The sequence below is a fragment of the Falco punctatus genome (assembly GCF_963210335.1).
Source record: "Falco punctatus genome assembly, chromosome: 9".
Lineage (NCBI taxonomy): Eukaryota > Metazoa > Chordata > Aves > Falconiformes > Falconidae > Falco > Falco punctatus.
In genome coordinates this window covers 813,300-836,259 of record NC_137589.1, presented here as the reverse complement: position 1 = coordinate 836,259, position 22,960 = coordinate 813,300, and the positions used below count along the sequence as shown (strand labels likewise).

General features: G+C 52.5%; 1 protein-coding gene across 2 annotated transcripts; it reads left to right on the top strand.

The window, feature by feature from the left end:
• The first annotated feature begins 747 nt into the window (after window positions 1-747).
• Window positions 748-22,721, top strand: DPYSL4 (dihydropyrimidinase like 4). 2 transcript variants are annotated; one of them, XM_080403421.1, is made up of 14 exons: window positions 748-1,016; window positions 3,669-3,757; window positions 4,454-4,638; window positions 5,754-5,918; window positions 7,325-7,386; window positions 7,485-7,565; window positions 9,741-9,809; window positions 9,900-10,020; window positions 10,730-10,886; window positions 13,055-13,196; window positions 14,156-14,326; window positions 15,548-15,727; window positions 18,399-18,570; window positions 19,521-22,721. In XM_080403421.1, exons 1-14 carry the CDS (start codon window positions 759-761, stop codon window positions 19,610-19,612), a joined length of 1,944 nt encoding a protein of 647 aa, XP_080259547.1. In that variant the 5' UTR covers window positions 748-758; the 3' UTR covers window positions 19,613-22,721. The 2 variants fall into 2 exon arrangements, with proteins under 2 accessions (XP_080259547.1, XP_080259548.1); XM_080403422.1 differs by lacking the exon at window positions 748-1,016 and adding an exon at window positions 1,562-1,697.
• The last annotated feature ends 239 nt before the right edge of the window (window positions 22,722-22,960 follow it).

Below are 22,960 nucleotides of genomic sequence, written 5' to 3'. Positions count from 1 at the left end.
TAGGGCTGGATTGATCAATTCCAGAATTTTACACATATTTTTGTATTGTGATTCATATGATATATATCAAGAGACTTTCTATTCATTTGTAAAATACATAAATTAATGTAAACTTTTAATAAAAAGATCTGTTTTAAACCTTCAAATCAGATCAATGGCTTTGGTTCTTTTCCCCGGTTGCAAAACATAGGGCTTTGATTAGTCCAGAAACTTGGCTCTTTTTTTTTTTAATACCGTGCAGTAGGTTTTTAACCATTTTTTTAGTTCTACCTGAAAGATTGATTAAATCATGGATTTAAAAAAATATTCTTGCAGCAACACAACTCACCTCCTACTGAGCTGAATGGGAAATTCGCTCGTTTCCGCGTCGCTGGATTGCGGGTGGGATCATGCCCACCTGGTCGGGACCGGTGGCCGAAGCGGTGCCGGGGGCAGCGGGAGCCTGTGACCCCCTGCCAGGTGCTGCCTCTGCCGTTCCCGGACCGGGAGCGGCTCCCCCATGGCTGGGGGCTGCCCCCCACCCCCAACCCCGCCCCGGGAAGGCTGCCAGCCATCGGTGTGGCCCTGCCACGGGTGCATGGTCGCGGCCGTGTCACGGGTGGACGGTCGCGGCTGTGCCACGTGTGGATGGTCGCGGCCGCCGGGCGGGGCGGGCGGGGGGCGGCGGCTGGTCCCTGCGCTGCTTTTAACGCGCTTTGCTCGTCGCCCGGGCCAGGCGGCCGCGGCAGCGCGGCGGGCAGCGGGGGCGGCCGAGGCCCATGTCGGGGCGGCGGCAGGAGGCGGCGGCGCTGCCCGCCTGCTTCGCGGGGCTGGGCGCCGGCAGCCCGCGGCCGCGGCAGAAGCGGGGCGGCATGTTCTGCAGCGTGGCGGACGCCTTCGACAACAAGACGCTGGACTTCGCCTCGCTCGGCGCCCCCGGCCCCGGGACCGCCCCCGGCGAGCCCCGCCGCGCTCCCACCCCGGGCCCCGGCTGCGGGGCCGCCCCCCCCGCAGAGCTGCCCGACGGCTGCCCGCAGGTAAGGGAGGGCTGCGCAGGGCACGGGCCGGGGCCGGGCCGCTTCCCCCCCAGCTCGCGCCGGAGCGGCCCCGGGGCAGGCAGGGAGCCCCTCCGTGGGGCGGCAGCGGCCCCCGCCCCTTCTCCGCCGCGGGGTGCGGAGCCGTCGGGGCCGAGACCCCGCCGGGAGGGCGAGCGGGGGGCCCCGTCCCATCCGTTCCCATCCCGTCCCGGTCCCAGCCCCGCCGGCCCGGTGAGAGCACCGGGGACCAGGACCGGCTGCTGTCAGGGGACGGTGGGGGAGGGGCGGTGAGCGGCCGTTTCTCCTTCGGGGGGACGCAACTTTCACCGGGCGCCGCGACCCCCGGCACCCGGCCTTTCTCGGCGGCAGCGGGACCGGGCAGGGGCTGCGCGCCCCGTCCCGCCGCCGGGTCCGTGGGGCGGCCGGGGCTGCGGGACCGACCCGGGCGACTTCGCTCCGCTCCGCAGCCGGCCGGGCCCGCTTTGTCTGCGGGGCCGGCAGCGCGGCTCCGGGCCGGCGGCGGGCGGGGGGCGCGCGCACGCACGCAGGGACGTGCACACATGGGCAGGGACACACGCACACACGCGGGGACACACGCGGGGACACGCACGCACACACACACCGGCGGAGCGCGGCGGGAAGATGTCGCACCAGGGCAAGAAAAGCATCCCCCGCATCACGGTGAGGGGCTCCCCTGCGCGCCGCAGGGGCGGGGGCGGGCGGCACCCCCGGGTACAGCGAGCCCGGTCCGGCGGGGCCGGGACTGGCGGGTCGCTCCCAGCCGGCGGCGGTGGAGCGGGGCCGCCCGAGGCGCCGGACACCCCTGGGAGCGCTACCGGGGCGCTTCCCGGTACCGGGGGGTCGGGAGCCCGACGGCCCCCGCTGCCAGCGCAGCCGCCCCCCGCCCCCCCGAGCAGCGGGACTCAGGCGGTGCAGCCCCCCGGACCCCGCCGTTCCCTTTGTTGGCCGCGGACTGGCCCGAGCCCGGCGGCCCCGGCGCTTTGTCTGCCGCTGCCGGGCCGCCCCGCCGGGGACAAAGGCAGGCGCGACCCTCACCGCGGCAGCGGGGCTGCCCCGCGCTTCCCTAACTTCCCTCCGGCCGTTGGGGCTTGGGAACGTGTTTGGAAAAGGCTTTTTCCGGGGAACGGGCTTGGCGGGGGTTGGGGAGCATCTGCCGGCCTTGTTCGCTCCCCCGGCGGGGCCGGTGGCGTCCTGCCGGCGGGGCCGCTCGCCTGCCCGGGCTGCCGCTTTCGGCCGGGCTGCTGCGGGGGGAGTCCTGTCGCCCGGTGCCAGGGCACCGCAGCAGGAGCAAGAAAAAATCTCTAGACAGCGATGCTTCCCCTCCCTGTGTTGCTGGCTCGGGGCCCAGTTCCCGTGAAAGCATCCCGTGGGTGCGTGAGCCAGGACGAGTGGCGTTCCCGTGCTGCGGGAGCGCCTCTCTGGGCGGGCGGGGCTGGAGCTGGGGTGGCGGGGGTGGGGGTGGGCTGGGCTGGGGTGAGGAAGGGGTGAGGATGGGTGTGGGGTGAGAATAGGGATGGGGTAAGGGTGAGGATGGGCCCTGCAAAGGGGCCGTAGGGCTCTCCCGTGGGGCAGCCAGCACAGAGGCTTCTTTTGATCGATTTTATGGGACAAGGGAAAACAATAAGGAAGGAGTAAAAGCCTCGATATTTGAAAACACAATACCGTTCTTTAACAGTTCTTTCATATGCCAGCGATGCTCTTTAAAACAAGACTCCAAAACGTTTTCCAGGCTGTTTTGCATCAGCACGCATTGCTGTATTGTAAGTCGTCTCCCGGGCTGTATTGTCACGTGCTTTTACATCTCTCAGTTGTTGCGCTGAGGTCATGCTCTTTGTGTTGTCCATTTTAGCCTTGGTAATAATTTTTCTAGCAACACCAGAGAGCAGGAAAAGGATCCTCTTAAATTAGGCTGCAGTTCCACATTTACATAAATGCCAGTGCCTTCTAGTTTTTCTGTTTAAAGATCCTGCAACTCTGACAACTGTACCAGTATCTTGCTTTGAAATGAGGAAGGTCCTTGAGGCATGATCTGCCTCCGATGAGGCTGTGAAAACTAATGAATGTCAATAAATTACCAGGTTAATAAGATGCACTTAGAAGTCTTGGTAGCAGGAGCTGATGGAGGAGGCAGGTACATGGCTGAGCTGCAGGATGTTGCCTTGCAAACCTTTGAAAACTGCTGAGAGCCTCGATCGATCGGTCTCTGACCCTGCTCTGAAGGAGCCCGTGGTGGGCCCTCGGGGGGGGGGGGGGGGTACTCCCAGCAAGGCAGGCCAGTAGAGCAAGGGCTGGAGCACACTCCCTTCAGCCAGCTCCACTCAGAGGTGCGTGCCTCAGCCCCCTGACATGGGCTTTTCTGGTACCTCAAGCTGCGGGCTCGCCTGAGCTGCCTCGGGACCCCCGGCTTGTGCCGCGCTTCATAGCAGATCTGTGCTCCTCTCAGCTGACAGTTTTGTACCGTTCCCTTTGTGAAATACAGCTGGGCTTTGGTGTAGAATAGTTTGGATAGTCACTAAACTGGTGTGATTGAAGGGCAAGATACTAAGTCCTAGACTTAATGAAAGCTCAGAATGAGTGAAGTAGCATCTAAATAAAGAAGTCTTAAAAAAAGTGTGTTTATTTTTCTGCTAGAGTGACCAGCTTCTAATCAAAGGAGGAAAAATTGTCAACGATGATCAGTCATTTTATGCAGACATTTATGTGGAAGACGGTTTGATAAAGTAAGTTAAAAATTTATATTTGGTAATGTAATTTCCAGGCATGATACAGTGCCTGGAATTGGAACAAGGTTCCTTTCTGTCATTTTTCTCTTGGAAATACGTTCCCTTTTTGATAAACAAGGATAGCTTTGTAGAATAGCATCAAGAAAGAGCTACGTTGATGTAGCTTTGCAGCTGGAAAGACAGACGCAGTGCTGGCAGTTTGTGCTCTGTTGTAAGGTGTGCAGGGAACAAGTGAGGAGCCAGGTTAAGCGCTGCAAAGGCACATGAGAAGTCGGGTGCAGAGCCTCAGAGACCTCAGCAGCTCCTCTGCTCTGAGTGGGGTCCCTCAGGTGACGGCCTGATGGGTCCCATGCTGCTAACAAGAGCCAGAGCCAGTGGGGATGGGATGGGGTGGGATGGGATGGGATGGGATGGGATGGGATGGGATGGGATGGGATGGGATGGGTGCTGCTGAGCTGGCAGGGTGGGACCCGTGGGGCTCTCCAGCAGACCCTGGCTCCGCTCCCAGACCCGACGGAGCTCAAGGGGCTCCCAGCGTGCAGCTGCTTCTCCCAGTGTGTGAGGAGGCCTGGGCAGTGCACATGTGCTTGCCCGTGGGTGAACGCCCGAGAGCAGTACTGGGAAGAAATTGGTTTTTGCATCTTCACTTAAAAGTTGTTGCCAATGAACAGGAGATCTTAATGTCTTTTTCAGACAAATCGGAGAAAACCTGGTTGTTCCTGGTGGGGTAAAGACAATTGATGCCTACAGCCAGATTGTGATGCCAGGGGGGATAGATGTCCATACCAGACTGCAGATGCCCATCAGGGGGATGACTTCTGCTGATGATTTCTACCAAGGCACGAAAGCAGCCCTGGCAGGAGGCACCACAATGATCAGTAAGACGGAGCAGCATTTGAACAGACTTCTAAGTAGAACATTGTTTAGCAAAGTACATTGTGCCTTTTGTCATTGAAGTGATAGGACAAGGTTGAATGGCTTTAAACTGAAAGGAGGTAGATTTAAACTAAATGTTAGGAAGAAACTGTTCCCCGTGAGGGCGGCGAGGCGCTGGCCCAGGCTGCCCAGAGCAGCTGTGGGTGCCCCATCCCTGGCAGTGCTCAAGGCCAGGCTGGATGGGGCTGGGGGCAGCCTGGGCTGGGGGGAGGGGGCCCTGCCCAGGGCAGGGGGTGGGACTGGGTGGTCTCTAAGGTCCCCTCCAACCCAAACTATTCTGTGATTTACCCTCATAGCAGAGAAAGGTTCATTTTTGGTGCAGAACTCTTAAGCGTTACAAAACTAATTAAAATGCATTATGTACCTTTCAGAACCTCCTGCCATTGCTACACATGTATATTAAAAATATATAGCTGCTCCTACTTCACCTCGTAAGACAATAAAATAGAAGAAAACTTTAAACACCTTTTAATATGTTTTTAATAGCTTTCCAAGTGTGTTTTAATAGGAGTTTTTCAGCTCTGTGAGCATGGGTTCTGTTTTTGTGTTAATGTAAGAGAACTTTAATTCCTGGTTTGTTCCTGTTCTGGTCCCAAGGCCCACTGTAGTGTGTGGCTGAAGGACGAGTCTCAGCAAGTGTGGCATAGCTCCAGACTGATCTCACAGCCAGTACTGCAGGGGGTAGGAGCACAGATAAGAGAAGGGCCGTGACTGATGGGCTGTGGGTGACTGCACGTGGAAAATGCCCAGGGGAATTGTGCAAAAGTGTGCAAGGACATGCTTTGGTCACCGGCTTCTCTCAGATGTGCTAGGTAGGCTGTGTGAAAAACAGGTGTAATAGTAGCTGTAACTTGGAGTTGGTTCTGCTTGCTTCACTTTATCTGGGAAATTTATTAATGTTCATCTTTAATGAATGCTATAAAAAATGAATATTAGGATGTCTCATTTTCACAGCAGTAAAGTCTCGCACAAGAATATTGGTGGCTGCTGCACCCCCCAGGTGTTTCAGTGGCCCTTTCCCTGGCCCACGTGCTAATGCTGTGCAGTGTCTCCTCAGTTGACCATGTCTGTGCGGAGCCGGGGACCAGCCTCCTGGCTGCCTACGAGCGGTGCCGTGCGAGCGCCGATAGCCTGGCCTGCTGCGACTACTCGCTGCACATCGACATCCCTCGCTGGCACGAAAGCCTGAAGGAGGAACTGGAAGCCCTGGTGAAGGACAAGGGTAAGGACAGAAAGAGCAGTATGCTGGCAATGACCCCACAAACCCCCCACCCCCATCATAACCACTGGCACATAGGCAGGTTGCCACAGGGTGGGCTGTGGTGGTTGCTGCTCTGCGCCGCTTACCCCGCGATAAACGGGGTACGGGGGGGTGACCGTGCTCCTCCCCTGTCCAGGGTGGGCTTCCTGTCCTCCGCCATCTCGGAGAAGGGTGCAGGTGGGGGCACAGACACCAGATTCATGCCATAATATCTGAGTCGTATGCTCTCACCTCTGGGCGATTTACAGCCCAGTCATGAGAATCGATTTTGGAAACTAAATGGCACCAAGCACCATGGCTCAGGCTGCCTGATCTACATAAAAAGTGTATGAAATACAAAGTATATAAAAACATTCAAGATGGGGCTTATAGAATAAAACTAAGCTTTAGGCTTTCCATAGAGATTTCATTTGTGCCTGTAATTCCTGCACATCCTGAAGCATCCACTGGACACAGCTTACTGGAAAGCAGGCAGTGCAGCAGGAATTCATGCATTTCATTAATACTTATTTCTGTGTTTGGAAAAAATACTTTTTGCTTTCAGATATGCTAATGTAGAGCTAAGTGACTTCATTGTAATTTGCAGTCTTGCAAGCAAGGGCTTAATTGGCCAATTAACACAGAAATTGCAGTGAATTTCCTATTAAAATGTGGAGCGGCTGAAGTAATGTAGCTATTTCAGGTTTATACCGGGTGTTTTTCATATGTATATTCACATGAAATACAGTTTATTTGTAATTTGATTGTAGTTTGGGGTTAGTTGTTGCCTCTGTCCATATAAAATGCAGCAGCAATTCTCTGGCTTTGACCCGGTGCTTCAGGAACCATCCTTTACTTTAGCTAGAAATGACAGAAACGAGGATTGCACACAAAGCTGTGAGCAAAGCACTGCCCATCCATTTCGCTAGCCAAACAGAAGCGCACTAAGTAACAGTGCTCTAATATGAGAGCATCTCATCTTTGCTGCAATTTAATCTTAGCACTAATACACTAATTTACAGACAGTTATAAGAAAGAAGTCGAGGATAAACCATAAATTGAAACCACCACTGGAGGGAAAGCTCAGCCGGGGGGCAATGCCTTAGGTTCTGTGCATTTGGAGCAAGTTCCAGAGAGTACCGACAATCAGGAACAGCCTGCGGGGTGTTCTTTTGGTTCAAGTGCATGGGGGTGTATTATCTGTCATGGCTCCTGGGGTTCAGTTCTTGCAGGGAAATTTCCCACTTCAGCCCTTACCCTGGTTGTTTCCAGTCTAACCCTTGCTGGCACAGCACCCCCCTGGTTTGAACGCGCCCTGCTCAGCCTGTGCCGGGTCACCAAGTTCTCAGCTGGGGCAATAAACTCGCATGCTTTTTTGTTTTCTCAAGGTGTGAACTCCTTCCTCGTTTTTATGGCTTACAAAGACAAGCTTCAGTGCACCGATGCCCAGGTAATACAGCCAGCCAGTGTCCAGGACCAGTCATCACCCCTACTGCGAGCGTAAGCGGTGATTTATCTGATGTTGGGCAACCCACTGTCTCTTGGCAGATGTATGAAATATTCTGCATTATTCGAGACCTGGGGGCCATTGCCCAAGTGCATGCTGAAAATGGAGATATCATCGATGAGGTACAGTATTTATATTCATTTAAATTAAAGGTTGACCGGAGTATTTGGGTTTACGGCAAAGTGCTGACTTGAACAGATGGGCTGTAGGGTCTAGTGGAAGGTGGAGCTGTGCCAGCATGCTTTTAGCCTTCGGTTGGCACTGCAAATTCAGTAGAACTTGGTCCAGATGAGAGAGGGAGGAGCAGCCTGTTGTGACACCGGGTTGCTTTGGGGAGAGGACCAGCGTGCACTTTTCAGTGCCTGCTGTCAGCAGGGTTTCAACCCGGTCGCTCCCCTCTGAGATCTCCGGCGAGAGCTGAACTGAGCTGAGCTCGTGGCCTTGGAGCAGAGCAGCCCTGGTGGTGGGTCCATGTGTGTGGGCACCGAGCCTCATGCAGCCAGGGGAGTGCAGAAACACTGTTCCAGCATCCCGGTTACCCACGCCTCGGAGGGAAAGGGCCAGTAGGGGACCCTGCGATGGCAGCATGTGCAGGCAGGAGAACATGCAGGAGGATCAGGGGCTCCTGCTAAAATCAGCATCCTCCCCCCAGATCCTCACACACACTTGGGTTTCGTCACAGAAATTGTACAAGGACTGTTCACTGATTCCCAACCAGTGTGTTTTGGCTCTTCTTGAAGGCTGAGTGACTGCCTTCAGCGATACCTTATCATGTTATCGATCTTCTTTAAAAGTCTTGAGAATCTGAGAAAAGAAGGAGGTTTGCATCACTTGCAACTTGAAGTTGCGGTACACTTGGAAATATTTATCCCCACAAATGGCACTCAGGAGCTTCCTTAATATGACAGACTTTGCTCACATTCATTACTTTTCCTTTTTACCTTTAGAAGATAAAATCTTAGATACGTACTGCAATTGGATGACACAAGATAGGAGTAGACTTGCAGTTCTCTTAGCTTATGGCCACGCAAGTGTTCAGTCTGATGTGAGTGAAGGTTTTAAAATGAAAGCAGAATCCCAGTCCTTGAAACGGGCTTATTTGAACAAACAAGATAAAGGCTAATTCCCACCTCCCTGGGATTTTTGTCTGATAAACCTTTTCTTCAGCTGTTTGTGAAACATAATGTGATCCCGAGCAGTTCAGTATCTTCAAAAGTATTTCTTCACGAAATGTCAGCATGATGACAGTCAAGCCCTGGGGACAAAGTCGGAGGATATCTGCAATGGGAATACAGAGAAATAAACAACCTCTAAGAGCAGGATCCTTTCAAGCCTGTGAGAACTGGCCTGTAGTGTTGGATAACGTCCTTGCATCTAACGCCAGCTGTGTGGGCGCACTGCGTAATACAGAACATCACAGAAGGAAACGGGGTGAGGTGTGTGCTGGGCATCTGCTTTCAAATGCCCTGTGAATAACATAGGTGCAGCCCCAAGTTCATTCCAGCTTGTCACCATGGGTTCCCAGCTAACATCGGGTCACACAGGGACTTGGTCCCTGCCCCTCGTGACGCGAGGCTGTGGCAGCGGGACGAGTGTGTGGCTGTGCGGTGGAGCCAGAGCCAGGTAGGAGAGGATGTGGGTGCAGGCAGGTGGGGCTGCATGGCTTCAGCCCCTGTGCCGGGGCATGCTGCTGTGCAAAACTGCCCTCCTGCTGCTGCCTCCCCCCAGAACTGCGAGGGAGTGAGCCTTTGGTCTGAGCCACATCCCGTGGACATGCACCAGGGATGGGGCATGTGACTTCCCAGGTGAAGCTCTGGAGAGGTGGCACTTGCTGCTCCCTGCTGACAGCCTCATGTGCCTTGCACCTGTCTCTGCTTCCTCCATCCTCCTTCATTCCTTCCTCTGAGCAGCTTCAGGCAGCCTCAGGTCTGGGGGAAACATCCATTCCTTTCCTGGAGCCATGCATCACATCTAGCACAGCCTTCGATTAAGCAGCGATAGGGTTAAATCCTCTGTCCTCCAGAACTGTAGCTGGGCTTGGAGTGGGGAAGCTCCAGAGGTGCTACTGGCATACAGTTCCTACTCCAGAAATGTTTCCACAGCACAAGGTGGGTGTCCTAGGAAGTAGCTGCAGTGGTTTGTGGAGCATCACAGGTTGTCAGTGGTATCCCCTCGTCGTATTCATGAGTTTCCATCAGCCTTCAGGAACTTCTGAACAAAGTAGTTTGTGTCCTGTGATGCTTTGGACAGGCTGTTTGTATCACTGACTGCTTTCCTGTTCATCTTCATCCATCTAGGAGCAAAAGAGGCTGCTGGAACTGGGGATTACAGGGCCAGAAGGGCATGTCCTCAGCCGCCCCGAGGAGGTAAGGTGCAGCCCTTGGGCAGCCCTGCGCAGGGTGTAGCTGTAGCCGAAGTGCCTGAAACGTTTCGCGCCTCTGTTTGTGTGTCCGCAGGTGGAAGCAGAGGCGGTGTACCGTGCAATTACCATTGCGAAACAAGCCAACTGCCCCTTGTACATCACCAAAATAATGAGCGGAGGTGCAGCAGATGTCCTGGCCCAAGCAAAGAGAAAAGGTAAAGCACTATTTTCATAGCTGCGTGCGAACTGAGCCTATTTCAATATGTCTGGGAAGTGTCATTTTAGCTGCAAAGTTTAAGAATTCGTTATAGCCCAAATTTTCTCACATTCTAAGGGCGCTAAAACTTAGGGCTGGCTTTTCTTCGTAGAGTGTGCCAGTGCTAATTGCTCTGAACTGGAAAGATCTGGGGAGATGTGCTTGAAACTTGTGACACCTGAATCTCAGCAGACGCAGCTGAAAAAAGGGAAATAATTTATTTGCAAGCATTTGTGGTGAACTAAATGAAAAAGATCTGAAGCCAGCTCCATATTGAAACTGGGGTGTTTCATAAAGAGTGGGTAAAGCGGGAAGCAATCCAAGAGAACGGGGTGGAAGGCCGTGCCCCAGGACAGGTGGGGGGTCCAGAGCCACCTCTGCCCCAGCTGGGAGACTCTGCCAGAGAGACCCTGGTTTGGTTTGTAGGAGGGCGTGATGGTTTGTAGGTATGAATGCATGTTTGGTCTAAGGAGAAAACAGATGGATTCAAAACTTATTTCGACAGCCTTTCCCAGTCATCTGAGATAATTTAAAGGATTAACGTGAATTTAGAAAACTGAAATACTGGGAAGACTTGTATCGTTAACCACAGTATTTGTCCACACTGCGTGAAAAGAGGCTGCAGGACGTGCGGCGCTTTGGAACTCATTAACTGGATTGTTTGGCAGGCACGGTTGTGTATGGAGAGCCCATTACCGCCAGCCTGGGCACCAATGGCTCGCACTACTGGAGTAAAAACTGGGCTAAAGCTGCAGCCTTCGTCACGTCTCCTCCCATCAGCCCAGACCCCACCACACCGGATCATCTCACCTCTCTCTTGTCCTGGTGAGTTCTGTGTCAGCAGGGGTGCCTGAGCACAGCTGCCGTGATTGCATCCCTGATTGCATCCCACCTGCACTCGTCGTAATGCCCCGTGCAGTAATAGCATCACATGCCAAGCTGGGGGCTGGCTGGGACATCGCAGCCCTGGCCGCCCTGGCTTGGCCCCCTCGCCTTCCGCCGGTGGGTAACAGCCTCCCTGTTCCTGGGGGCAGCCCCCTCCTCTCCCATACCTGGGCAGCACAGCAGAGGCTTGCACACAGTTCAGCTTTCTGCTAGATTATTGTTGTCAGAGTAGGAAAAATAGTCTATCAGCTGTTGCACTTCTCCACGTCAAAAGAATAAATCTTTGGGTGATCTTTGAGCAAGGAGCCAGGTGACTCTTTCAAAAAGAGTTTAAATTCTGCTGTGATGAAACCATGTAATAGTTATCAGATTTTTCCTATTTAAAACAGGCTCATGCTGCCCAGTTCCTCCTTCAGAACCGGTTCAGGGAAGGCACAGCATCCCGCAGGATGGCCAGCACAGGAGGGATGGTGGCCACTGCCACTCCATCTCACTGTGTCCCAGGGAAAGCCTCCTGCGCTGCTTTAGCGTTAAAGCAAAAGGAAGGATTTTATTGAAAGCAGTATTGGGCATTTGCAAGATTTTAAAATGTGTGAAACATAAGCTACTATCTTATTTGCAAGATTTTAAAATGTGTGAAACATAAGCCTCAAGGGCACATCCTCATGCAGAGTTGTTTCGGTGGCTTGAGTTACGCAGCAAAGCCCTGGGGACTGGCAGGAGCATCCCTGGTGCTGTGCAGGGACCAGGCGGGCGCCGGGAACCCGGAATACAGGCAGGGTAATACAGATGCCCATGTGCTGGGGCTGTAGCCAGGGACGCAGCCGCCAAGCTGTTAATGATGGCTGGAGCTTTGCCACGGGCCAGGGTTTTACGTGTCACAGCAAATCCATGTTTGTCACTGCCGCCTTGCGAAAGGCAATCTGTAGAGGTGGTGATTCATTCACAGTGGAGGGTTTGCCTCCAGGTGCGTGCAGCTCAGCCCGGGAATCTTCTCCATTTGCAGCCGCACAGCCCGCGGAGTGGCACCAGCCGGTAGAGCTCCCTCTGGCATTAAACACAGTTTGGTGTGGGTAGAGTTAGAAAAATCAGCTCCAGAGGTAATGCATGAGGAATTTTTGAAATGGGACGAGAGATGTTTATGAATCCAGATAGTAGTAAAAAAAAAATCGCACACAATATATATTTTAAAGAAGAAATAAACATTTCTTAGAATTCCTTGAAACGTGATCTTTTTCCTGGAAGGATAAACAGTTGTTAGCAAGAGAAAAGTGTGTCATGTTAGTGTATCTTACATAGTACATAAAGATACCTCAGTGCATTTAGTATGTTCTTAGAAGAAGCAGTAAATTACAAGCACAGTTCAGTTTAGCACAGCTTTGACCCAAGTCTGGAGGTGTGCTCCTAGGCTCGTCCAGCTGCCTGTACAGTCACAGCATCATTTAGGTTGGAAAAGACCTTTCAGATGATCAAGTCCAACCATCATGCTCAGTTCTCTTGTTGCCCGGCTGTGCCCTGCCTGCCAGCATGGATCCAGTTCCTTCACCTGTAGTACATGGTAGTACGTAACGTTTGGGTTTGTCCAGGGTCTTGTTTTATTTAATCGTATCCTTGCTTTAAAAGAACCTTGCTCTAAAAGCAGCCTTGCTTGGAGAACCATTTCCTAAAATAATCAGAGGTTTAAAAGGATGGTACAAAGATTAAAACATTGTCTTAATTAGTAAAAATAATGGCCAGTTTAGGAGAGAATATAAATAATGCCTATGAGACTGCTGTTTATATCTCTTAGATGATTCCAGTGCTTAATTCCTATATAAATAGAGTGAGATGCCTCTGCTGACCTGTAAATATTGCCTCTTGACTTACATTGGCATTTACGGATCATGTCACCTGTCTTTACTGTTTTTGTGGGCAAAATACATCTGTACCAAACAGACCGAGCACGAAGGCTGCCAGCCATTAGTGCCACTCGTGGTCTTCCAGGTGAGGGTGGCTTTTGCCCGCCAAGGGCAGTGGGGTCGCGCGGCCGGGGAGGTGGCGTTAGTGCCTAGGAGGCTGTTCACGCCGTTGGGTACCTCCTCTGACCTCCTCCGCTCTGCTTCGCCTAGCGGGGACCTGCAGGTTGCGGGCAGCGCTCACTGCACCTTCACCACCGCGCAGAAGGCAGTGGGGAAGGACAACTTCACCCTCATCCCCGAGGGAACCAACGGCATCGAAGAGCGGATGTCAGTAATTTGGGAAAAGTGTGTGGTAGGTACCAAAAAGACGCTGATTTCTGGCAAGGCTGTGGATGCAAGTGCACGTGAGCAGTGCTAGGGGATGTCGGCATCCTCGTTAATTCAAACGAGCCAGGAGGTGTGACATTGTCTAGACTGCTACTTCAGAGGAGCTTGCTAATGAGAGGAAATGTGGCACTCGAATGCCTTCAAAGTGTCTTCAAAGGCTCCAGTATGGGGATCATCCACCCCCCACTCTCACTCACAGTCACAAGAGAAAGTGTCTCCAGCACGTTTTCCTAAGGGTAAGACACAACGTTCCTCTTCCCTGGTGCTCGTGGGAGGCCTGGGGAGGTGATTGGGGGTGGGACATCTCCCCCTTGGTGGCCGTGCCTGCCAGCCGCCTGTAACCCCAAGCCTCAGAGGTGGGGACAGGGTCCACAGCCCCTCTGTGTGTGCCGGGCAGTGAGCCCTGCTGTAGGGGGAGAGCTGCGGCACACGGACGTCTGGCCGGTGGGATCGAGTCCCATGTCCCTGCACACCAGTGCACCCTGCCCTCCCAAGGAGCATCCCTGGGAGGCTGTAGCCTGCATCCCACTGAGCAGACACCTCTCTCTGGACTTCCAGGAGCTTGGGAACCAAGCCACCCTGTAGCATCTGCCTTAGGTAGGCTTTGTTCAAAAAGAAATAGAATTTATCTTAAGATAATAAATAAAGATGATAAAAAGCAGTATTGAGGTTCACTTCCAGTCTTCAAATACCCTTAACCATCTTTAGTGAACTTGAGGATGCATGTACGGGGAGTTAGAGCCTACCAGTGAAGGTCTTGTTTTTCAGAGACCTAAAATGTCAGTCTGGGCAAAGTAAAACCCGTCTATTGTAGTACTGAGCCCACAGGGATGAGGCTCTGCTCCCCCCGCCGGGTCGCCCTGCGTCCCCATAACTGCAGCCCAGTCGCAGTGTGGATCCTCACGCTGCACGGCTCTCTCCCAGGTCTCCGGGAAGATGGACGAGAATGAGTTTGTAGCGGTGACCAGTACCAACGCTGCCAAGATCTTCAACTGCTACCCCAGGAAGGGGCGCATTGCTGTGGGCACTGACGCCGACTTGGTTTTGTGGAACCCCAAGGCTACTAAAATCATCTCAGCAAAAACCCACAATTCGGTAAATACAGAATTATTTTCTTGAGCTGGGTTTTAGAGTCAGAAGAGAGCAGTAAAGCAATATTTTTTCAGGTTGGAAAGATGAGATCATTCAGGAAGAGAGAAGATGTTTGTGCGGATGAAGTGATGAATGACCTTGCATTTGCTTTTAAAAATACAAGCAAATGAAAATATCCTTTGGTGATTGCAAAGCATAGTATCGTAACTGAGTGGCAGCGACGACTCTGAGACAGTGTGCATCCAGTACAGAAATTTTAAGATCAATGTATTTACTGTGGACTACAAAAATGTAGGTGCTGAACTTGTTTTACATATTAAACTACTAATATAGTTTAATACATCAGCACGGTTTCCAAAGAGCCAGACGCGTTCCTGCGCGGGCTCCATGAGCACTGCCTGTCCGTAGGGGTCACTCAGTCTGGAGAGATTCGGGTGCATCTTGGTGGCATTTCAGCCAGGGTTTTCCAGGCTGTGGATGTCCCCAGGGTAATTTCCACTGTGACCCTCAGACAGAAAGCTGCAGTGAAAAGAGAGAGGAGGGTGAGGTGTTGTGAGGAATGTTGGTGATAGAGCTGATTGAAGTTAATGCAGAAACATTATGACTTGTGGGTTTTTCACCAAAATGTTTTCTATTAAAGAAAATTATCACTGTGATTGAAAAATTCCATTGTTCTCTTTAAAAAATAGAAATGGGTTTTCTTTTGGTCCAGAAAATTAATTTTTGCATTTTTATAATGCCGCATTTTTTCACTGTAAACTCTGGGATTTGGGGGGTTGTTAGTGATAGTAACAGGAGCGTTTGAAGAAAGCGGCAGTTTTGCATTTCCCATGAAACAGACCTGACTTCCCAGACCTGTTCTGGTAGGAGACTTGCAGTGACTTGGAAGAAATGACAGGAACTTGGGATGGAGAACTAAACCAGGGCTCTTCTGGGGCTTAGCGAGAATGGCTTGTTTGCCGCAGTGACAGGCTGGTTTGCTGCGGGAGTGCTGCCCGTCTTCTGCGCCAGTGCTGTGCTTCGGGGATTTAGTTTCCCCATCCCTGTTTGCTTTAGTTCAAGTTTAGTTTGAAACATGAAGGAAATACATAAATACATTTCAAATATTATTTGAAACATGTAAGGAACAGTGTACAAAAATGGGGATGTGTGTGTGTATAGTAGTTAAACCGTCACCTTCTCTTCTCATGAACTGTATTGAATATCTTGGTTTGTTTTTTCCAGAACGTGGAATACAACATATTTGAAGGCACAGAGTGCCATGGGGTTCCTACTGTGGTCATAAGTCAGGGAAAAGTAGTTCTTGAAGATGGAAACCTGTGTGTCACCCAGGGGTCAGGTCGCTTCATTCCTAGAAAGACATTCCCTGATTTTGTTTATAAAAGGATAAAGGCAAGAAACAGGGTAAGGAGAATTTTATTTGCTATAATCCTGTGTTTTCTTTGCAATCTCTTTGCGTTGTTGTATTGCAGTCGCTACAGCAAGCCTGCTGATGGAATAGGCAACAGAAACAAGAATATTATGAATGTTATTTCCTTCTAGGCCTTGGATATTTGTAATGTCCTGGGCTTTGGTGTGTGGCTTGGCAGCTAATAGCTAATACAGCTAATAATGGTAGTATTATTAATATTATTTGCCTATTATAAAGTTAGAAAGCAAAAATACGGCTTCCAGCAAATCCAGTTTTGCGTGGTGTGTATTGAGGTAGAGGGGAGGGATTCCTCTCCTACCTGTATTCGAAAAGTTTCCACCATTGCGTGACTGGTGGCTGCTCTGCATCCACAAGCGGGCAGTGGCTGTAATGTTGGGTGGTTACTGGATGAACAGTGGGATAGCCCCTGCGGTGTGCTAGCACAGCTTCTTAGGAAGATAGGAAGACGTGAAAATATATAAAAAGCTTCTTAACAGCTCTGCCCTCCTCCCCTTTTCAATGTATTATTTTAGGCATTTTCATTATGCATTGTAGGTGACGGTAGAGCAGAAACCGTTAACCCCAGATTACCTGCAGAGTGATGCTGGCAGCTGTGGTCAGAATGCCTGGCTCTTGGTGCCTGGGGGTGGCTCACGGTGCCTGAGGTTGCCTTGGGGTGCCAGGGGTTGCTTCCTAGGATGACTGGGGGTACCTGGGGGTGTTTCCTAGGGTGCCCGGGTGTGCCTCCTGGGGTGCCTTCTGGAGTCAGGGGGGGATGGGACCCTGGTAGGTTCCTGCAGGATGGGGATGGGACCCTGACAGGTTCCTGCGGGATAGGACCCTGGCAGGTCCCTGTGGGATGGAGATGGGACCCTGGCAGGTCCCTGTGGGATGGAGATGGGACCCTGGCAGGTTCCTGTGGGATGGGCATAGGACCATGGCAGGTCTGCGGGGGGTGGGGATGGGTAGGGCCCTGCTAGGTCCCTGTGGGAGGCCAGGTCTCCCCTGCGGCACTGCCCAGCGGTGGGCAGCCATCCCCAGCCTGGCTGGCAGAGCGTCGGTTAACCTCCGCCCGGCGCTGGCTCTGACAGTACTGCTGGTGGTCTCCATTTCCCTGGCACATCCCGTATCCCCCTGCACACGCAGAGAAGCGGCAGGATGGGCTGGCTGGTCCCATCGGCTGGGGCAGAGGGTCCCTGGGCTCCTTGTTAGCAGTGGAGCTGCATCTCTGTCTGTTGCGGAAATGGACACCCTGTGCCCATATGTTTTTTAACATAAAGGCTGGAGTTTGCTGAACACAAACCTCGATGGCAGTGAGCTGAAGTCCCTGCTCCGGCGGGGTGCCAGCCGTGAGGGCTTCGGCTGACAGGTTCGGGCAGACACATTTGGCTCTTTGCAAACAACCCGGCAGCCTGCCCATGCCAGCTCCCCGTCCTCAACTTAACAAAAGCTGCAGTTAAGGAGATTGCTGGAAAACATTGAGAAGGGTATTTTCTTCACAAGATATGCAGCATGATGAAGACAAAGGTCATGTCAGAGAAAAATTTCTACAGAAAACGTTATATACGTCTTGATAACCTATCAGTTCATGCCTTTTTAATTTGAAACCCAGCAGTTTTTGTCTTCAAAACAAGCCCCTTCTGGCTCTGTAGTTGTCAAAGAGCTGTCACAGCTTCGCCTGGGAGGAGAAACAGCCTTAAGCAAAGCTGTGATGAAATGCTGGTAACAATGTCGATGTCGCTAACGCTTTGGCTCCCCCAGCAGCTACAAGCACCCGGGGCTGAGCTCATCCTCCCTGCAGGAGGACGTGATGGTCACACCGGGTGGCACTGGTTGGGGCTCCCGCCTGTGGGACATTGCTGTGGGGAGCACATCCCCTTGCACGGCAGGCACCCTGGCTACCTCTCAGAGTCCCTTTTCTCAGGGGAACAGGACCTGTGCCCACGGGGTCTGGGCAGCATCCTCCGCTTGGCTTTGAGGGTGGGAAGTGCCCGGCTGCCAGTCCTGCCGGGGCTGCCTGCTCCCTGCTCCCTGAGGGGGCATCTGTCATGGTTTAACCCCAGCCAGCAGCTAAGCACACGCAGCCACTTGCTCACCCCCACACCGCTCCCAGTGGATGGGGAAGAGAATTGGGAAAAAGGTAAAACTCGAGGGTTGAGATAAGAACAATTCATTAATTGAAATAAAGTAAAATTTAATAAAACCAGTAATAATCACCACCACGGTAACAATTATAATGAAAAGGAGGGAGAAAGGGAGAGGAGTAAAATCCAAAGGGAAAGAGGAAGAACCCAGGTGATGCCCAGTATTGTCGCTCACCACCCGCTGACAGATGCCCAGCCGGTCCCTGAGTTGGCCATGCCCAGTCAAAGCTTTTACATACTGTAGAAGGGGATAAGGTTCCTGTAGCGCATCTTAAAAATATGCTTGGGAAAAGAGGCTGGGTCATTCCTGCCTCAGGCAAACTCATTCATGGGGTTGCTTTTGCTCAGGGACCTAATCCGCCTCTGGTCTGTTGGGGAGTGCAGTCTCTGCAAAAACCCTCAGCAAGGGGTTAAGCACAGACAGAAGGACAAGAAATCAGGACCCATATGTTGGGCCTGGTTCTTGTTCGCCTTTGCTTAAAGACATGCCTGACACCTCCGCTTGCTCCCCACCTCGTAGCTGGCCGAAGTCCACGGCGTCCCCAGAGGGCTGTACGACGGGCCGGTCCACGATGTCCTCGCGAGTGCCAGAGCCGTGGCCCCCACGGCAACATCCAGGATCGCACCCTGCGCAGGCAAAGCCCAGGCTCCTCCTGTGCGCAACCTCCATCAGTCAGGGTTCAGCTTGTCTGGTAGGGCGGGGGTCTCCTGAAAGGGGGGGGGCTGCAGGTGGCTGGGGGCTAGTTGCATGGGTGGCACAAAGTCCTGGGTTTGTGCGAGTGGCAGGGCAAAGCTGAGGAATAGGAACTGAATTTTTGCTCAGTAAAAAGCAGTTCTTACTGTTGCCGCAGCCTAGTGACTCAGTGCAGCACGGATCTCTAGGATGTTTTACGGTATCTGTGTAAATACACTGATGAACGTATATCACAATGCTTGGTGGGGGGCTGCGGGGTGCCTGTGAGCACAGGCTCCACGAGGGGTGGAGGCTGCGATGGTGGGGGGGCAGGAGGATGAGGCTGAAGGTGAGGGTGTCACCGCAGCCCTGCCTGGGTCAATGGGGATGCTGCCACGGCTGTCAGAGGGTCCTGAGGGGTCAGGACTTCAACTGCATCCCCTGTGAGTCAGGCAGGGGTTAGAAGTGGTTGGGTTTGTAGAGATTAGCCAAATTAACTCAATTTTCAGGAACCAGAAAGATATTTAAGTTGGTCTTTCTGCATAAGCAGCAGCAATTCAGCATCGTTCAGCTCAGCATCCTGCAGAATTCTGCCCAGCAGCTTTAGGGACCTTGGAAAGCCAATACTCTGCCATAAAATAACTGTCATAATGTTGTTTTCTATCTGGTTGAAATCAGATGGATGACGTAGTGTTTAATAAATGTACAAGGTCCCGCATTTTATTATATAGAAACTGTTTATTTACATGAAAGACATTTAGAATGGTTTCCAGAAAGAAGCGATAAAAATAGAAGTGGTCAGGCAAATAAAGCCATTGCCAACAGTACTCTGATAATACAGTGCCCAGAATGATACATAACAACGGTAGGAGTATTTGCCACAAAGGAAATGTTTTATGATCTGTGCACTTAAAGCAGTGGGACTTGCACTGGGCCAGCAGCACAGCCCATGTCTTTCCTCTTCCCTAGGGTCACAGGCAGACGACCACATTACCAGACGCACGGCTCAAAAAATCATCGCCCCGCCAGGTGGCCGGTCCAACATCACCTCGCTCTCCTGACGGGGCAGCCTGGGGGTCACCCTCAAGCTCAGGAGGAAAAGCAAGCGTTTGTCAGCTGCCCCAGCCCCTTCTTCTCGTAGGTAGAAAATAGAGTAACCCCCGCCCCTGGGAGGTAGTGCTCCCATCTCGGTTTCTCCCAGTCTGTATTTCTTCAGTAGCCACTCGGAAAGCCCTTCCCGTGTGCATGCAGGCACCTGGACCTACACTTGGCAGCATGCTCGGCCGTGCCGCCGGCTGGCTCGTGGGCAGGGCGAAAGGAAGGTGCATTCTGGCTGGAACATGCTCCTTCCTAGTAGCATCGACCGGCCTTTCTACTGGAAGGGCTTTTAACCAACGAGCGCTTCTGACTCCTATGGTTTTAATACAGCCTGTTGCATCCCGTCTGTCTGCAGCATTCCCTAGCAGATCTGGACGCCGCCGTGCTGCGCAGCCTTGGCCGTGCTGCAGCCGCCACCGTCACTGTGCCTTGAGCCAGGGGGCTGTGCGGGACCACAGCGTGTCCAGCCAGCCCTGCGGTGGGGGCAGCCTCAGTGGGGTGGGTACGGGCGCCCCAGGGTGGGAGGGTGCTGGCAGCTCTGGGACCCGGTGCTGCAGCAGACGGGCCGGTGGGCTGCAATCTTTCTGCAAAAACCAAGTTGGGCTTGTTTTTTAAAGATTATTTATACTGTTTTTCAGGAACTGAGTGTAAGTCTTACAACCAATAACAAGGGTCCTTTGAAGGCTAGTTGCATATGACAAGCTCTTTTATAAAGTTATTGTAGCCTGTTTATTATATTTAAAGGTATGTACAGTAAAGGTGAACCTCTATGCCACAAAGCTATGCATGTACCTCCAGCAGAGTGGCTTGCCATTCCTTTTCTGTTCCCTTGCTTTGAATAAAGTTTGTTGGAAATCATAAAGCAGTAGTAGCAGTTGATGCATCTGAGTCGATTTTTGTGGTTTCTTCCTTAGGGTTTTTATGCATGAGGGTTTGTAAAAGCAGTTCATGACTTGTAGGTTACTGTACTTCCCTTGGACAATGACAAGAGGTTTATTTATTAGCTGTGTAGGAATAATGCAGAATCCCAGCCTGCCTGCTGAAAGCCTTCAGTGTGCAGATAAAGCTGAAATACTGTGAGGGTGGTCTGGTTTTTCCCACTAGGTCAACACCACTGCCGATGCCTGTGAGACGCAGATGCATGAAGAGATGCTGTAACATGTCTGTGAGCTGCAGATTTTCCTGGGGCAATGTCATGCTTTGGTTTCCAGCTCTGAAAGCAGGGAACAAGAAAGGGAACAAAAGAGTCATGGAAACATGAGCAAGCGTCTGCTCCATAAGTGGAAGCTGAAATCATACCGTTCAGCAGCTCTGGATACACTAACCCATGAGTTAAAAATGAACATGTTGCCTGAATTCACAAATCTAAACCAGGAAGGGATTTTTGTTTTTTTCTTTTTGGTGTTTTTTTGTGATTATCCGATCTGACCTACATCTCACAGCTTAATGCAGTGACCTGTATTAATTTCTGTATCAAGCATATATGAGAACGCATTTGTTCATATATTTTATATTTAATTTTGAAAAACATAATTTCATTTATTGGTTTCATTCATTTCATTCTGGTTTTTCCTGCAATTGCACCAAGACAACAACATATATTTATTTTCTTTCTGAACAGATTTTTAAGGTGATGGCAGTGGAAACTATGTAAGGAATGAGCAGGATAAAACTTCCAGTCTGCTGGCAGTGACCTTTTCACAGGGTGACTGGGATGACTGGGTGACCCCCAGCACCCCCAGCTTGGTAGCACTTAGCAAGGGAAGTTCTGTGATCTCTGCTGGAAATATCCCTTTTCCAACAGTCAGGCTTGTTAGTGAAAGGCACCCGGGGGTGGTGGTGGCCCAGGCAGGAGCCAGGGACACTGTCAGCTCTCCCAGCATCGCCCTGCAGAAGTGGTTTTGGTCCCTCCACCCACCTTGCCAGCTGAGGGCTCAAATCCCACTGCCCCTTTCTCTTTGAAGGGGGGGTTGCTTTTATTTCCTCCATCAGGGAGCTAAGGCGCGGAGCTGGCACTGCTGCACGCTCCCCCCAGCCCCCAGAGTTGGGGGACGGGGCTGAGAGCAGGTGTCCCGGTGCCAGCAGATGCCGAGCAGAGCCCCAGCAGAGCCAGCCACCTGCTAATGCAGCCAGAGCTCTGGGAAACAAAACCCTGCTTGGTCCTAATCTCTGCGGACAGCTTTCCTGCAGGCTCTGGGTCAGGCACGCAAGGGCGAATGGGAGCGGGATGATGCTTTATGCCCCTGACCGAGCCTGTGCCTGGCCCTGCGGCAGCGCGGCAGGAGCCCTGCGCACCCCCAGCCCAGGCGGGGATGGGGACCAGCCTCTGTGCCCCGGCAGAGCAGCAGCACGTTTTGGAAAAGCAGTGAAACTCGAAGACAACAATTGCCCAGACCAAACCAAAACAACGTGCAATGCGGTGTGTTGGCCTGGAATGCCTGCACGGCTAAGGTAGCAGAAAAATGACACAGAGCTAAAATTGAGGGTGAGGGCACCCCACAGCCGAGCAGCCCGGCTGAGGGCTGCTGGGAGGTGGCCCAGGGTGGCCCAGGGCTGCAGGCACGCGGCTGCCCTGGCATGGTCCCACGGCCGCAGCAGAGGAAATTGGGGCAGAGGGGTGCCGCAGGGCTCATGCCTGCTGTGAAAACACTCCTGACACTTCCCTAAGGGCGTGAATCAGCTGGCAGACAGACACAGAATTTTCACTGTGTTTCCCTGCTTTTTGCTGCTTTTTTCCCAGCGTGTGGCAAACCTTGCCTCTGTGTACCTTGCTGGGGAGCCAGGCTCGCCCCTGCCCACCCTGTGCGAGCATCAGCACCTTGCACCAGCCCTTCCTTCAGGTCCGGCCATCTGAAACGGCACAGATAAATCGCAGCAGTAAGAAAGGCAAAGTCGGGCGATGGGCCAGGGGTCCGTTCCCTGCTCACCCCACCCTGAGGGTGAGCCCGAGCAAGCACTGGTTGCGGTGGCTTAGGCACAGCAGTAATGGGCAGGGGGCAGGCAGCTGCCTGCATTTGTAGCTGCCGAAGTGGTTTAAGTCTGTATCAGCTTTTTTATCCCCTGTAATTTAAGGACTGTATTACCTTTGCCTTGTCACGTCTGCACAAGGAGGAGCGACCTGGCCTGCCAGGTGCCCCACGTGCCCTCGGCCCTCTGGGGACACCCAGGGATGCTGTGAGGGGTCACAGCAGAGGCATCCAACCAGTGGCTGGGCACAGGGCTGCCACTGCTGGCAAAGGGCTCTGCCGAGCGAGCCACATTAAGGCTCATATATTGACTTGTCTTGTTCCTTCACCACTTCTTTTGAAGTC

Excerpts from the sequence above, each read along its gene's own strand:
- DPYSL4 (XM_080403421.1), top strand. The coding sequence starts at position 759 with ATGTCGGGGCGGCGGCAGGAGGCGGCGGCGCTGCCCGCCTGCTTCGCG. Across the intron at positions 5,919-7,324 it reads AGCCCTGGTGAAGGACAAGG|GTGTGAACTCCTTCCTCGTT; the intron begins GTAAGGACAGAA and ends TGTTTTCTCAAG. Across the intron at positions 10,887-13,054 it reads CTCACCTCTCTCTTGTCCTG|CGGGGACCTGCAGGTTGCGG; the intron begins GTGAGTTCTGTG and ends TGCTTCGCCTAG.